A 16,882-nucleotide genomic window follows, 5' to 3' on the forward strand; every position below is an offset into this window, starting at 1 on the left:
TACAGTCATTCTTGCCACATAAAATGTTTGAGGACTTTGATCCCACTAGAAATCTGGTCGCATACTTTAAAAAGAAACCTAACAAGTTCATTCCAGAAGACAATGTGTTTGATCCTTTCCCAAAGCCTACACTTCCTCAGGATTTAGTGTTAAACCAGATATCACAAAAGCTTTTTAGTAGCTGGAGAGTTCACAGGTTGTCATGGTCATTCTGCTGTAATGTTCCAACATAAACCGGACAGGATTTGAGCAGAAAGGCATAAATATATTGCTCTTTCTGCAGAAAGCTGAAACTGGTACCCACACACATTTCCTAAATACCCCAGCCCCAGAATTAATCAGAAAATATTTTGCCTTTAAGCATTTTAAATTTTTCATTCCACTTTTAACTTTATACAGACTTACCACAAAGACAGTTACCTACTGGTAATCTGCACTCTCCTTTTGTGCTTTCAGACAGACAGGCAGAATCACAGACAGAACTACCAGAGATTCAACAACTTCCTACTGAATGTCCATTCTGCGACAACAACCTAGAGGGATGACCACCTAACTTCTCAGAAACACTTCTAAGGATTTGGTACTAACTGCTCGCAAGCAAAAGATCTTTTACGCCATTTTAGGTATCTAATATCCAAACTGTCCACTGAAAATTGTGGATCACTTTGAACACTCAAGATTTGGAAAGGCAAAATCTCAAAATGCAAGGCTGGCACTTGCACTTGCACGATTTTCATGAGGGGGGCACCCACATGACTGACCAGACTGCTCAAGCCATCTGGCTGGCCCACGGTTATGCCAAACACAGCCATAAATCTGCTCACGCTTGTTCCTAAGCACCTGCTGCCAACAGGACCAGGTTGATAAAAAGCACATCCAGATGTGGAGCAAGATTTGAACTATCTTCCTGGGGGGCCAAAATGTAACAGCCAGATGATGCGAAGCCTAGACTTACGGATAATTTGAGAATGAAAACAGACAGCAATCTGTGTATCCAAATACACAGATTTGGCTAAGACCAAGTGTAGTGTCAAGTGCCATCATCACCTGCCTGAAAATAGGGACTAGATCATTGACTATCTGGTTTCCTTAGGTCTCATTGCATCTTAATACTAACATTAGAGCCCCAACTCTGTCCTCCAAATCCTACCCTCTACTATTTGACTCAGAATAAATTATTAACTAGTCAACAAGAAAAAAAAAACTCCATTCTTCATAGTTATGTTGTGCCTTGTACAGCCTACCATTGGATAGGCACAAGGAAGCACCACTTTGATTATCCATGTGTCTGCATATGTGACTCAGATAAATAGGTACACACACACACACACACACACACACACACAGGCACACACAGGCACACACAAGACTCCACCTTACTTATTAAAAGCATTCATCACCTACAAGCATTCATCGCTGGAGTTCTCTCTTTGGTCAGATTTACACTTCCCCATTCTCCACTCCTAAGCTAACACATTTACTTCCTTCTCCCCTCCCTCCCCTGCCTATACTTTTGAAATATTTACTCTTTCAAACACACAGCTGAAACTCGGGCAGTTTTACAAACAACTTCACTCTTCATATCTACAAGAAAGAAAGAAAGAAAGAAAGAAAGAAAGAAAGAAAGAAAGAAAGAAAGAAAGAAAGAAAGAAAGAAAGAAAGACAGACAGACAGACAGACAGAAAGAGAGAAAGAAAGAATCCAAAGAATAATTTCGAAACAGGAATCATCTCGGAAGAACTTATCACGCCTCTGTTGAACAGTAATTTAGCTAATTAGAAGCTTCATCCCATGGGCAGTTTTCTTCAGAGGCCTTCAGGGGCCTAAGTGGAACAGATCCAAGTCACACTCTCTTTAAGCCTTCCAGGTACAAAAGAAAAAAAATAGCCAAAAAGCCACAGCTTTGGGTGTTTCTCCAATTCAGCCATAGCCTGAAAACAACTCTCATAACTGTCATGAGAAATTCCAATCATAAGCAGCTAATGGCAAAGATAGATGGAACCAAAGGAACAAAAAAGACAGAGACTGACATCAGGATTCAACGTGTGCTTCCTTAGAGAAGAAAAGCAGAAACGGAGCAAGAAAAATGTGGAAAGAGTGAGCTGAAGGAAAGCAAACTCTTTTGTGTTATGCATAACCTTGCCTGGCTGCACATGCTCACTTGTATCGCACGGAAGCACATGGTACATTCACACACACACACACACACACACACACACACACACACACACACACACACACACACTCACACACACACAGACTGAGCTGTAAAACTCAGAATGGAAAAGAGGTAAGCTTTCAGCAACCTGCCTAACTTCACAGAAAAACTCCACAAAGTCAGAGGCAGTAACAACAAAAGGACCTTTAGCAAAGAGTTCATTTGATCTTATTTTACCAGCTCTGTTATAGAACATTATAACACTGCTGTTACTCAAGCCAGCCGCAGTCATCAAAAGTCTAGCAAAGTAGCCCTCAAATCACTGTTAGATGCACATCGAAAGCCTGTAGCCCTTAGACAAAAGCAAAAGTGAGTCCCAGGGGACTGAAGCTCGTTTTAATTACCTACTAAGTTTGGCTGAGGAGCCCCCTTGGCATCTGCCAACCACACCCCAGGACGGGAAGTCTATTTCCAGGTCACCCATGAGCACAAACCATGGTAGGCTCACGTCAGGTGTGCCCTCAGCAGACACACGTACACCTCGTTTCCGCAAGGTCCTTCCTAATACAGTAATCCCAAAACAATTAGCACTGCTCCCATCCCTAGAGCATGGAATCACTCTCAGCATACTCAGTTATCACGCCACAGTGCACTAGACTCCAACTGGTCACCTACACAGACTTCAGTATCTCTAGTACTACATGTCACATTGCATAAAAAATTAACTCCAAGGCTAATCAGGCTTACACAGAATGCTTATAATTTTTTTTCATACTCAAGTGGTTTTTTTTTTCTTTTTGAGATGGGGTTTCTCTGTGTAGCCTTGGGATATTGAGTGATTTTTGGAAGAAAAAACAACTCACATTTCCAAAGCACCCGTACGGCATTCCCACAGCCCCTTTGTGGTACAGCTGATGCTGGGACCAATTCTCAGGTTCTCAATTCAGTTTGCTTTTCAAATGAACACCTAGGTAAGAACTACCGCTTACAGCAATAGGACCCTGAACAGCAGATTAAGTGGATATCGTTGAGGGGTATTATAACAACAAGAGTTACTCCCAGAGTTGGGAAGGGTAGAAAAGTCATTTATTTATCACTAAGTTACTGTCAATGAAAGGAGGTGAAAAATTAAGACAAACTTTCTCAGGGCTATGAAACCAATATTAAAACTATTGGCCTTTTTAGGAAGTATGTATTCTACTATAACCACAAAGCAGTGAATTCAATAAATACAGCCTATAGATATCATTCAACAAAAGAGTAAAATCATTCGAGGACCACCACAAATGCCCAGGAAGTACAGTGTCATCCCTTGAACCCAAGTTAACCATAACCAGACAACGATATTCAATGAAAACTCACTCGAAGGCAAAGAAGAGTGTGCACGTCCCCAGGATGAGGAAGAGGGTCAAGTAGAAGATGCCCTTTTGCCGGGCCATCATGACGCGGCCATCACAGCAGAAGGTATTCCTGCCCGGGAGTTTCTCCCACTTCCTTGTCACCTTCTTTCTTACCACCATCACAGACATGATTGGAGTTCCTGGTCCAAGATGGGCTTCGTGACTACTCAAGAGAAGACGCAGAGGCTGAGCTTGAAAATCAAGTCGTCTACTATTGTTGCCGCTGGGCCAAACATTATCAAGAGCCCTAAGAAAAAGAAAGGGAGGGAGGCGTTGAGATAAGAGTAACAAAAAACAACTGAACACTTGTTTCCCAGAGATAGAAAGATGAACACCGCTTGAAGGAGTGGGAATGGGAAAGTTTGAAAATTTTATTTCTGTTCTATGTTTGTTCTCAAAGAAGGAAAACAAACAAACCAGTTCTCCAGAGGGGGGAGAGTACTAATATTTCTTTTTTTAATATTGGATATTTTTTATTTACATTTCAAATGTTATCCCCTTTCCTGGTTTCCTGTCCATAAATCCCCTACCCTATCCCTCTTCCCCCTGCTTTTATGAGGGTGTTCCCCCACCCATCCACCCAGGGACTAATATTTCTTAAATAATCAATCCTATTTCCAAACCATACTGATGATTTTGGTTCTATGATATGAGTCTTAGAAGTGAGTAGGAATTCTGTAAGTGGTCATCCCAATGACTAAACTTAACACATACGTAAACCGAGGACCATTGAGAGGAAATGACATATCCAGGGTCATACAGCAACAAAGCCGAAAGGAGAAAGCATGCCCACCAACTTCCAGGCCCAGGTACTTTCTACTACACCATAACGTTCTTTACTCTCCTAAAGTAAGAAATCTGTAAAATAATACTAGCAGGTCTGTTGTTGTTGTTGTTTTGTTGTTGTTGCTGTTCCCTAAGTAACCTTCCCCATGCCTCTTCTACTTCTCCTTCTTTCTTCAATATTCAAATATTACTCACAGGAGGGAACAAGTAACCCTCTGGCTGATATAGCCTATTCTGAGCATTCTGTAAGCATAAACACATTTACACAAAATAGATTTCCCCTAATCAAACCTTCTGTAACTTCCTGAGTCTGAAATGAAACTGTCTCGCTGATCTAGCTTAACATATGTGAGCCCCTTAATGAAACTACATCACATTGTAGATTTTTTTAAAGGCTTCCTTAAACAGGAGAGATTCTGGGATGGTTGGGCAACTGATGATGGGGTTGGGGGTGGCTGAGGGCGGTGGCAGCAGCTAAGATAAGTCCCCTGGGGGCTTTCTAGGACATTTCCAGCTCCATTCAGCATCCTGGATTTCCAGGCCTCGCCTTTCCCAGTCACTGTCATCCTTCTCTTCCTCTCAGGTGCTGGGCTGTGTCCTCTATTTACTGGCACCACATGCCCCATGCTGGCAAGAATGAGGCGGAAGCCTGCAGCCCGATGAGCAAGAAACAACCAGCCAGCGATCATTCCCGAGCTAGAGAGGGCAAAGGTCCAAAAGGGGACTAAGAGCCTAGCAACAAGATGGAAAGGTGTAAGGCTCAGGAAAGGGGAGGGGGCCCCAGAGGTGCAAAGATCACTTCCTTTGTGTAAAACTAACCTGGAAAACAATCCCCCCGCCCCCATAAACTGACCCAGCAGGAGAACACAGACTAGGAAGGGGGGACCCAACCTGGGAGAAGGAAAATTAAAATCCGTCGGAAAGCAGCGACCGGGTTCAGCAGCCTAGCGCCAGAAGCCAGGGCTGTGCAGCGGGCTCGTCCTCAGAAGGCCCGCCCTGCCTCCGCCACGCAGCCGACCACCGCCCCAGGCTGGCTGGGACGCGCGCCACATCCACACGCACACGCGTCCACACGCTCGTACACACTCACACACGCCCCGCCACGTGTAGTCACCCCGGGCAAAGGGGCTAGGTGGCTGGCGAGCTGAGCAGGGCGGTGCCAACGTCCCTGGGTCCCGGCGGAGCTGAAGGGAGATGCAGCCCTCCAGAGAGCCGAGCCCCGGAGACCACCCCCCCACCCCCACCCCTTGTTACCTGAACAAGGGACACTGAACTCGGCTGGCAACTGAGGGCAGAAAGTGCACTGTCCCGGGGGAATCCCGTCAGCAGCCAAAGGTGGTAGCGACTTCTCCCTGACAGGGAGGGTGCCTCCTCCTGACAAGGGGCCCCAATGGTCGGGGCCCTAAACCAGCTGTGGCAACCGCCCACCGCTGGCGGAATGGAACGCTCCTCACGTCACCAGGTCGCTCCAGTAGTTGCTCGTCCTCCATTGGCTAAACGATCACAGTGCCTCCATCCCGCCCCCTACGAGTACTACCATTGGCTACTTCGAATGCCACTCCGGAATCCCTCCTCCCACTCCCCCACCCATCTCCTTGCTACAAGCCCACCTGCCAAGCTCCAGCCAGCTTCTCTCTGGGGTCTGAGCACCAGGACATGAAGTGTTCTCTTCTATTAATATAGTTACGCAAAAGCGGAGGCGTAAGGTGATGTGGACCGGACAGGGGAGGAGCCAAGAGTAGCCTCCCCACAAACACACCGCGAGATGCTGAAGCAACACTAGCTCACAAATCCGGACTCTCACCCTGAATTCCATCTGCCCCCGGGCCTCTCCACTGCTGTTTGCCTTAAAATCGACCAAGGTCTGTTCGTGGGCATCTTTTTATGTTCTCTGCCTCCTAAGTCTCATTCAAGAGCCTGGGACTTCCCACGCAATCTGGAAGGCTTTCAGACCAGAAAAAGAATATGAAAAGGGATAACCATGTCTGAGAATGTCGTTTTATGCTATTGAAAACAAGTAATTGGCATTAAGGAAGTTGGAGAAACTCCACTGAGGCAACATAAATATTTCCAGGTAGATAATGATGTAAAGATTGCCAAAAGGTAGTTAATTTCTATTCTCTATTAGAATTTGAGATCTTGTTGGGTGTGGTGAAGCAGAAGCAAGTAGATTTAAAGCCACCCTGGTCTTGCATTTGAGTTTCACACCAGCCCGGGCTACATAGTAAGATCCTGGTTCAAATGCACAAAACAAAAGAACTAGAGATATTATGATAATAAAGGGAGGGGCATCCAAGACAGAATTTTCATACATCAACCAGATTGATTCTTTCCTTCTGATGCCTCCAGGCAGTTAATTACTGCTACCGAGCCTCTGCTATCAACTGTAGTAACACCATTTAGAAATTTGCGACTGGAGTGGGAAGAACAGTTGAGAATCACATCATTATATTATAGGGTGGATGTTACAAGGCACCGGGTCTCTTTCCACCAGTATGGCTGATTCCTTCCAAATAATATGAGGGATGATTAAAAGTGACCTCTCCTTACCTACCACACTGCCTGTGTTAGCAGCCCAGGTTCTCTAGAGCTTAACCAACATTTCCCTAGGGTCATAATAGTTGGAATTAGTTCAGAAGTGACTGTCAGTGCTCTCCCAAAGGCAGCTTTGTAGTATTTTTAATTAGGGACCACATACATGGTCAAGAATTATTATTCCTTTATAGTGCTTTGGTCCCATATAATATTAAAACAAAATTCTATATAATGATGATTATTCTTGAAACATTTATGACATCTTCCAATTAAAAATGTTAAAGAAATTAAAAACCACGACCCAATTGTCTTACAAGAGAAATGTGTTACAATTAATTTGTAGTTGAAAGTATGTCTTCATAAAGCTCCCATTGTTCCTGAGCACACATGCTAACTCTAATCATCGGTTTACTCCTTATGAAGCCTATGACCAGCATTATTGCCTCCAACTTCTGCAGGTATTATTACACACTTGGCATGGAAGGAACAGGAATTTCTCCTGGCCCTATCAGCTCTCTAAATTCCCAGGCCTGTGCACATGTGATGCCCTTAGGAATCGCATGCAAAACCTGGCTGCCATTCTTGTGAGTGTAGAGCAATCAAAATGAAGTGACCAAAGCAAAACATGCTTTGATCATCGCTCAGATACAGGTGAAGCCTAGGAAGTTCTGGAATGCACACAACAGGGTAATGCATTCCTGAGCTCTGCCCCTCCCTGGTCTGGGTCACATTCCCTCTGGGATTAAGTGGTTTTATAAGTCAGGCTTGTTTTATTACAATTTGTTGCCAGTCTTGCTCACAACTGAAAGAAAATTAAAGAAATTTTATATAGATAAGCATTTCATAGCATGTCTTTCTACACAATTACATCATTTTACAAAATCCTTAAATTCTTAATAAAAAGTATAAACTGAGAATTGGCTTTCCTTTCCTATTCTCTTTCTTTTTCTCCCCTTTGCTATTTTCAAACAAACTTCCCTACTTTATGCATCCAAGTTCTTGTTAGGTCTTTTGAAGGGGAGTTGCAGCCATCCAACGAGCACTAGAAACACCACTAGAATCTAGGGCAGCCTTCCATTTTATAAGACAGTACATGGCTTAGTGGTATAAGTTCTGACATGCTACTTTTTAAAAAAGAATTTGTCTTCGTGTTTATGGCATGTGTGTGCACTTGTGTATACATGTGTAAGTGTACAGTAATGTTGAATAGATTCAGAACCCAGATGCCACCACTGGATTGGACATTGCCTGTTAATGTTGATCTAGAGACCATCCAGAATCACAGCCAAGAACAGACACATTGGACCTCATGATGGCTCCTTCTTTTTCTCTATCTTCAACACTCATACCCAACCCCAACACACACGTGCCTCATCTCACCCCACTTGCCTGACTTGCATTCCTCTCCCTACTCTCTGGCTATAAATAAATAAGAATAAACAAATCATGAGTGCCCTGCCCACACATGACGAGCTATTTCTCATAAGCAAGATCTGCTTCTGTGGGGCCTGAATGATAGAAGGATGCTGTTCTGTAGAGGAAAATCATAAGCCTTATTATGACCAGGCAGAACTAGGGTTCAAATTTGGGGTACTTAATATCTGAGGTAACTGTTGGCGAGCAATTTTTTTTTCTTTTGTTTTTGGAACTGGGGACCGAACCCAGGGCCTTGCGCTCTCTAGGCAAGCGCTCTACCGCTGAGCTAAATCCCCAACTCTGGCGAGCAATTTTTGTACTCTGTGCATATTTTCTCATATGAAAAACAAAGCTACTACCGATAGCCCTCCAAATCACACAACTGTAGATTTACAAGTTTCAGGGAAAAAAGTACCTCTACTGAACATGTAGAAACTTTTTCTTGTCATTCTCCCGACAGTTTAGAGCAACATCATTTATATGCCATCTACAGTGCAGTCAGTATAATAAGTAACCTGGATTTAAAGTCCACGGGAGCACTACGAAGGCTATATGCAAGCACTACTCCATTCTCCATGAGATATTTGAGCATCCGTGCACTTTCATATTCGTGGGCATCTTAGAACCAAATCACCTTTGGATAATGATGAACCTACTTCATAGAATTATAAAGGCTATTCGAGGTGATGTGTTCTAAATGTTTGGCATATAGGAGAAACACAATCCATCTCAATGTAAATGCAGCCTGCCATCTCCCCACCCTCTTCCTTTAGTCATTTTGCTGAATAGGAATTGAGATTTAAGAATGAGACCTGTACGTGGGACATGTTCTAGCTGGGCTGCCTTGTGTGGCCTCAGTAGGAGAGGAAGCACCTAGCCTAGCAGGCCTTGAAGTGCCAGGGTGGAGGATACCCAGCACCACACCCCACCAGCTCAGAGGAGAGGGGAGGGGGATGGGGGAAGGATTGTGGGAGTGGGTGACTAGGAGGAGGGCAGTGAGCAGGATGTTAAATGAATACATAAATAAATTAAATTTTGAAAAATGTTCAAAGCATTATGGAACAACAACAAATAAAAGTTTCTAAAACTACTATTGGAAAATAGAAGACTGAAATTCACTTTTTACTAGTTAGTCTCCATGACATCCATGTGCTACCACGTTTTCTTACTCTCTACATTCACCATTGAATTTAATCGTTATCTGACGGGCGGTTTGGTTTCCAAGTCCCTCACTTCACTCTAACTGGGTAAAGTTTGCCCAATAACCTTAGTCCAGATAAACATCTGTTCTTTGGCCCATCTTCTCCATGAATCCAGAACACTGCTGTCATGGTCTCTGTTTTAGCAGGTCAATGACAAACAGAAACTGCTTTCATTAAGCACCCCATACATTCACAGCACTGCACTTAGCTTGCTGGCTCTTCTTTGAGTGTGAGCAGCATCATTAAGATGTCCATACATGAATACAGCCAATAAAAACTGCCTAAGGTATCAAAGAAAGTGTTTGTCATAATGCAATTGACCGCCCATTTCTGGTTCCAGAAACTGAACCTCACCGTGTGTTTCTCTTGTTTGTTTCTATTGGTATTTTTCTTTTTGTCATGGGGTCTTGCTCTGTGATCCAGGCTGTACTTTGGATTCTCCTGCCTTAGCCCCTCAAATACCAGGTTTATAGGACTACCCCACCATGCCCATCCTTCAAACCCCTGTTTCAGCACTGTCCCTTGTCGCTCATGCTGGTTCCCCATTTGTCTCCATCTGGGAACTGTGGCTTTCTGACTTTACCTGGAACAGTTTTAGGCGCCATACTTGATCTTTCAACTCCCCCTAGTAGTACTCTCTTATTAAACAGGAATCTCAACAGCAAAATCGAGGTCTTTTATTTAGGAGATTCTCTGAGCCAGGAATTGTTCTAGGTGTTTGATACAGATAAGGTTCCCAGATTAAGCTCTAAACTTGTCCAAGTGAGAGCAATTGATACTGACTTGGCACATCCCTTGTCTCTGACTCTGCCTAGCCCTCCCATTCCTGGAGCTGACCTCAAAACATTGTGTAGCCCACAAATATAAACTGGTTTACTAGTCATTCATTGGGTATGTATTGATCACCAACAGTTTGTCTAGCTTGTACTGAGCACTCTGGAAAATGCCAAGGAAGGGTATGACATGAGCCCAGCCTCTAGGAAACTTAAAATATTGTGAGAGAAAGGACTAGCATCTGAGCAGTCATTAAAGATAAATACTAAACAGTGCAGAGTCAAATTCTCAACCACTCATTGCGGAGCCTCCAATTAAAGAAAACTGGATTTAAAAGATTCTACTCTGAGAGTTGAAGTATATATAGCTCGAGGATTAGAGCACCTACCTACCATACATGTGGTCCTGGGTTCCATCTACAGCACTAACAAAGAAAGTTTTGGGGTCGGGGAGATAGCTTAGCAGTTAAGAATGCCTACTGCTTTTATAGAGAACCCAAGTTTGGATCCCAGCACCCATGTCGGAGAGGTTCACAACTGTAACTCCAGCTCAGGGGGACCCAATGCTCCTAATCTCCACAGGCACCTACATGCCAGGCCATGGGGTAGCCAAAGCCATCAAGTTGAGCATCGACTGGACTAGAGGGAGAGAAGCTTAGCCAGTAGCTGGTAGGTGCAGTCCAGGATCTTGGTGAGTATGTGGGCAAAGAACAGTTTCGGTTTAATGGAAGGGAGAATTGGGTGATTACAGCCTTGAGGATGTGGCCAGGGTCTTGGGACAAGGTTCTTGTGGCTGTGTAAAATTAGCCAGGACAGGGGTGTTGGCAGATGCTCCATCTGCATACTCAGGGGCTGTAGGGTGGGAATGGGGGGCACCTGATAAGGTCAGACAAGGTGTGCCACCTGACTATCAGTCTAATGAATTCTTACTGTGGTTGACAGTGGGGCAGCCAACTCCTGCCGGCTGCATCTGAAGTATCTGGGCTTGAAGCTCTCCTTGACCTTTCTTCCATATTCTTATGAGTACCCTGTCGCTGTCCTCAGACACACCAGAAGAGGGCATCAGATCCCATTACAGATGGTTGTGAGCCACCGTGTGGTTGCTGGGATTTGAACTCAGGACCTCTGGAAGAGCAGTCAGCGCTCTTAACCCCTGAGTCATCTCTCCAGCCCTCTTCCATATTCTTAGGCCATTATGGCCCTACATTTACACTTATGCATGAGTACACTCCCACACTCTGTAAGTTGGAGGCCAGACTGGTTTACACAGTGAGCCTCTTTTATTTGTTTGTTTGTTTGTTTGTTTGTTTGTTTATTCGGTTTACATCCGACTCATTGCTCCCACCCCCCACTTCCAGGTCATACCCTGCCACAAACCTTCTCCCCATCCCCCTTCCCCTTGTCCTCTTAGAGGGTATCCCCCCTACCCTGGCACATCAAGTCTCTGCAAGGTTAGGCACATCCTCTCCCGCAGAAATCACAAAAGGCAGTCCAGTTAAAAGAACATATCCTAGGCCCTGGGTTCGATCCCCAGCTCCGAAAAAAAGAACCCAAAAAAAAAAAAAAAAAAAGAACATATCCTGGGTTGGGGATTTAGCTCAGTGGTAGAGCGCTTGCCTAGCAAGCACAAGGCCCTGGGTTCGGTCCTCAGCTCCAAAAAAAAAAAAAAAGAACATATCCCATATATAGGGCAGTAATAGCTTTTAGGATAGCCCCCGAGCTTCTTTCTTAAAAAAAAAAAAACAGTAATAGCTTTTAGGATAGCCCCCGAGCTTCTTTCTTAAAAAAAAAAAAAAAGATACTCATGTTAACGTTATTGAATAGAGCTGAAATTCTATAGCAGAAAGAAAATTGTACTTAATTTTTATTAAAATTGTGTTATAATATTGTATGTGTGTTCATGTGTGTGTGTGCACACTTGTGAATATACAGCATATACACATGCATACACATATACATAGGTCAGAATTGGCACACATCAAGATTAGAGGACAATTTGCGGTGTCCACTCTCTCCTTCAATCATGTGAGTCCCAAGTATGAAACACAGGTCCCCAGCCTTGATGGCAAATACTTTTACCCCCTGAGCCATCTCACCAAACCCCCTTGTAGTGGCTATTCTGGCTGTCAACTTGACTCTATCTGGAATGAACTACAATCCAGAATTGGAAGGCTCACCTGTGATCCTGGTCTTGAGGCTGGGAGATACAAGTTTCTGACCTGGATCTTGGCATGGAGATCTTGAGGCATAGTGGCTATGAATCCCAGGAGCTTAAGGCAAGGAGATCTCTGAGTTCAAGGTCACCTGGGACAAAGCAATTCCCAGACCCAGGCGTGGTGGTACATACCTTTAATCTCGGACACACCTTCTGCTGAAGATTTACGTAAGAACATTGGAAGAAGGAAGAGTCTCTCTTTTTCACCTGCCTGCTTTGTGGGACTGAGCCACCACTAGATCCTTGGACCTCCATTCACAGCTGCTGCTGAGTTGGAATAAGGACTGTAAGTCATCAACAAATTCTCTTACTATATAGAGACTACCCATAAATTCTGTGACGCTAGAGAATCCTGACTAAAATCACCCCTTAAATTGATTTTTAAGTGATACATTTGTGATGGTTTGTATATGCTTGGCCCAGGGAGTGGCACTGTTGGGAGGTGTGGCCTTGTTGGAGTAGGTGTGGCCTTGTGGGTGTGGACTTTAATACTCTTATTCTAGCAGCCTAGGAGCCAGTGTTGTGCTAGCAGCCTTCAGAGGAAGATGTAGAACTCTCAGCTCCTCCTGCACCATGCCTGCCTGGATGCTGCCATGCTCTTGCCTGGATGATAATGGACTGAACCTCTGAACCTGTAAGCCAGCCCCAGTTAAATGTTGTCCTTATAAGAGCTGCCTTGGTCATGATGTCTCTTTACAACAGTAACTAAGACAATGTCAAAACAAAATAGTTATAGATTTTAATGAAGTAACTTGCAATGCCACAATGTGTATATACATGATATAATGTATAAAATAAAGTAATTTTTTCTCAAATATGTGGTAATTTTTTCAAAATGTTTTCTTCCACTTTTAGAAATACACAGTTCATTGTTTCTTCTTTAGTGTGCGTGTGTGTGTGTGTGTGTGTGTGTGTGTGTGTGTGTGTGTACGAGCGTGAACATGCATGTGTGCAGTGTGGTCTGCCACTGCACATGTGGAGATTCACCTGGAGGTCAGAGGACAACTTTGCAGAGTTGGTTTTCTCCTCGTAAGTTATCATGTCTGTGTGAGCTTTATCTGCTGAGCTATCTTGCTTCTCTTATTTGTCTATTTCTATTTATTTATTTTTTTTATTGGGAAGCATATCCATGTATTGCAGCACTTGTGTGGAGGTAAAAGGACAAGTTTCAAGAGTTGATTCTCTGCTTCCAACATGTGGATCCAAGGATTGAAGTCAGCTCCTCAAACTTAGTGACAGCCACCTGAGCCACCTTGCCAACCATCATTATTTATTTTATTCTCTTCCTCCTCTTCTTCCTCCTCTTTTTCTTTTCTTCTTATTTTTTTAAAATTGAGACAAGATCTATTTATGAATCCCTGACTGTTCTGGAACTCATTGTGTGAACCAGGTTGCGCTTGATCTCAGAGATCCACCTGCCTCTGCCTCCTGAGTGCTGGGATTAAAGGCGCCATTAACCCTTAATAAAGCATTGTTTTTCCTCAACGGATTTGAACCTTATTGTTATTTATCCCAATTAAAACAAGGCATGAGATTATTTATTCATGGATATACTAGTTTTCCCTTGTCAGCTATAACACACAGTATTTAAAAACTCCTGATCAATTAATTATGTCATGTATTAAAGTATAATTAAAATTTTGACATTGCATTTTTCAGAGCTTCAATTATACTTACAGTTGCTGCTTTGGTGATATATATGAATATATCTGTGCAGATCAATTGTCTTCTGTCTGTTTTCTTGTAATTTAAGGGAAGTCTTGTCAACAAGGGACATTATTGCAGACATTAATCTCTTTTCTGTTTTTGTCAGTGTGGGATTCAGAGTCTAACAAATTGCCAAAATATATGTTTATTATCTCATAAGAAATATGATAATAACTCTCTTTAACTTTTTTAAGCAATCACATTCTTTCTATACTGGTGAACCTAAATTCAGACTTGCAGCTCACCTGCCTCAGCCTCCTGAAAGCTAGAACTACAGGTGTGGACACTTCACTGTATCAGAAACATGATTATATTATTTTCAATTGTAGCTGGGTACAAATTTGTTTTAAAACCCAAATCCTGCAGTTCTGTATAGCATACTGATATAAAAATAATATTTTTGCATATCTAATATATGCACATAGAACAAAATCTTAAAGTTACATAAGGATATACACTGAAAATCAGTCCTTTTTTACCCCACTGCAAAATTCTCCACTTTCTCCCTCTGAAGGAAACTACTGTTGGCAGTCTCATGGTTGTTCGTTTGTTTGTTTGATAGGTGCTTCCATAGTGCTTCGTAGGCAACAGGGTTATTGCCTATTCCCTAATAAGCTCTTAGTACCTGGCAATACAAAAAGTGTAGCTTTTCAAGGCAAGTCTTATGTTCTAAGTATTGGAATGGAATCATGTCTGCCCTTGACTTTTCTACTCCATCTTTAGAAAACCTCTTTCTCAGAAGAGGTCACAATCTATTTGCCTTACCTACTTCTAGCTGGACAAAACACTAATTAATGGATACACTTATGAACATACGGTGGCCAGTACACATCGCAGATCCAGAATTTAATATGTACTTACTGTATATTTGGAAAAGTAGATGCTTTGGGGAGACTGTTGAACAAGGAGGGAGGTGTGACTTTTATGCAAGTTGGAATCAGTGATTAATTGTTCGCGATTTTCCTAAGCAGCTAGAGAACATTTCATCAAAGAGGTGCTATGTAAATGACAGAAGGTTGGCTCCTGGCTCAGTGATGCTCTGAAGGCATTCTGGCAAGATTCGTGGTCTAGGGGAAATCCTGGACTTGAGATTTGGGATAAAAGAAAGAGGGCAGTATTCAGTGTTTATTTATGAAGAGCAGAAGGGATACAATTAGAGTGGCAACGCACAGCCATGCTGGGAGAGTGTGGCAATATGGGCTGAACCACTCATTGCATTTGTGGATAATGACTCCTTGTGTAAACCTCTGTGGAGAGAAGGCAATCTCCCTATGTTTACTATGCCTCCTATATTCCTAGCCCTGTCATGGGAACTATCATTCACATCTGAGTTTCTCTCAAACAGAGACGCTAAAGAATGAACTGTGGGGAACAACAGCAAGTTTCCTACGTTATATCCATCTCATAGGTTGACCTTATTTACAAGCCCTTCTTGGTTTCTTTGGTCTTCTGAGACAGGGTTGTGCTATATCAGCCAGGATGGCTCCAATTTACAATCCTCCTGTCTCCTCAGTATTGGGATTACAAATATAGCCTTCCATACCTTGCAGAATCTTTTTTGCTCTATAGAAATTTTTAAATTAATATTTTAAATGCTTATAAAAATATATCCCTAAAAGTGCAAGGATGGCATTCGTACATTGGTACTTATGTACCAATGTGTGGTTGGACTTAAAGCTCACTTAACCAGAGTGATACCATGCCTACTACAGGAAATCTAGCCAACTACCCAGCACTAGTAAGGTCCTGGATCTTAGAGGACAATGTACTAGTGCCACTTAACAAAACAGGTGTAGTTCAATCTGCATCCCAAATGCTTCTTTTGATACCCACGGATAACTGTAGCTCTCACTTCTCATCAAGGAAGCTTCTCACTGAAGGAGACAGAGAAAGCTTTACGGGAAACCACAACTGGTCAAAATGCAAAGAACAACTGATTCTGGAGTTTCTGTCCATAACACAATTCCCATACCTAAGGCTCAAGGGACATTGCAGAAAAGGGAATTTAAAGACTGTAAGAGCCAGACAGCCAGGAAATCTGCTGTCATACATTCATTTATTCATTCATTTTTGCTCATTCTCATACAAGGCCTCACTATGTCACCCAAGCTGGCCTCAAAGTCATGGAAATCCTCGGCCTGAGACTCCCAAGTGTCACCCCTAGATATCTTTCTCTTCTTTGGAGGACAGCAGCTATATTAAACTAGATCTATATCAGTGGCTTCATTTTCACTCACTCGCTTCAGAAAAGGCAACTTTAGTTACGTGTTAATGTACTCGAGGTTCAGTGTTTACTTTTGGGGAGATACAAGTTAGCACAAGGCAACCACCTACTGAGTAATAGTCATAGTTCTACGTACTGTGAATAGACTACTGAGTGGAACATGAAAATCTTGGCTCTTACCAAAGATCTAGTGAGAAAGAGAAGCAGTAAGAAGGATAGACAGAGAACCTGCATGTGTCTTCCAGAGACCTCAAAGCCACCTCCAGAGATACAGCTCCATCAACAAGCTACTACTTCTTATCTTTCTAAACCTATCAAAAAGTTCCATGCCCTGATCACCAAGCTTTCAAAGTTATAATCCAATGGGGGCCATTCTTATTCAAACCACCCCAAATATGTAACACAAAACACACATGCAACATATCCAAATAGAGTAATTAGGAGAGGCTCAGCAGAGCTCTTCCA

The 16,882-nt window shown here is 43.0% G+C and overlaps 1 protein-coding gene across 2 annotated transcripts in view; it reads right to left on the bottom strand.

The window, feature by feature from the left end:
* The window catches only part of Zdhhc9 (zinc finger DHHC-type palmitoyltransferase 9), a 35,897-nt gene extending 30,128 nt beyond the window's left edge, over positions 1-5,769 (bottom strand). Inside the window, 2 exon segments of one of the 2 annotated variants that reach the window (NM_001039016.2) lie at positions 3,522-3,806; positions 5,600-5,769. In NM_001039016.2, coding sequence (NP_001034105.2) covers positions 3,522-3,688 — 167 coding nt within the window. In that variant the 5' untranslated portion in view covers positions 3,689-3,806; positions 5,600-5,769. 2 annotated transcript variants of the gene reach the window in all.
* Between the last annotated feature and the right edge of the window lie 11,113 nt (positions 5,770-16,882).

Source organism: Rattus norvegicus, chromosome X (genome assembly GCF_036323735.1).
Source record: "Rattus norvegicus strain BN/NHsdMcwi chromosome X, GRCr8, whole genome shotgun sequence".
In the NCBI taxonomy this organism is placed as follows: domain Eukaryota; kingdom Metazoa; phylum Chordata; class Mammalia; order Rodentia; family Muridae; genus Rattus; species Rattus norvegicus.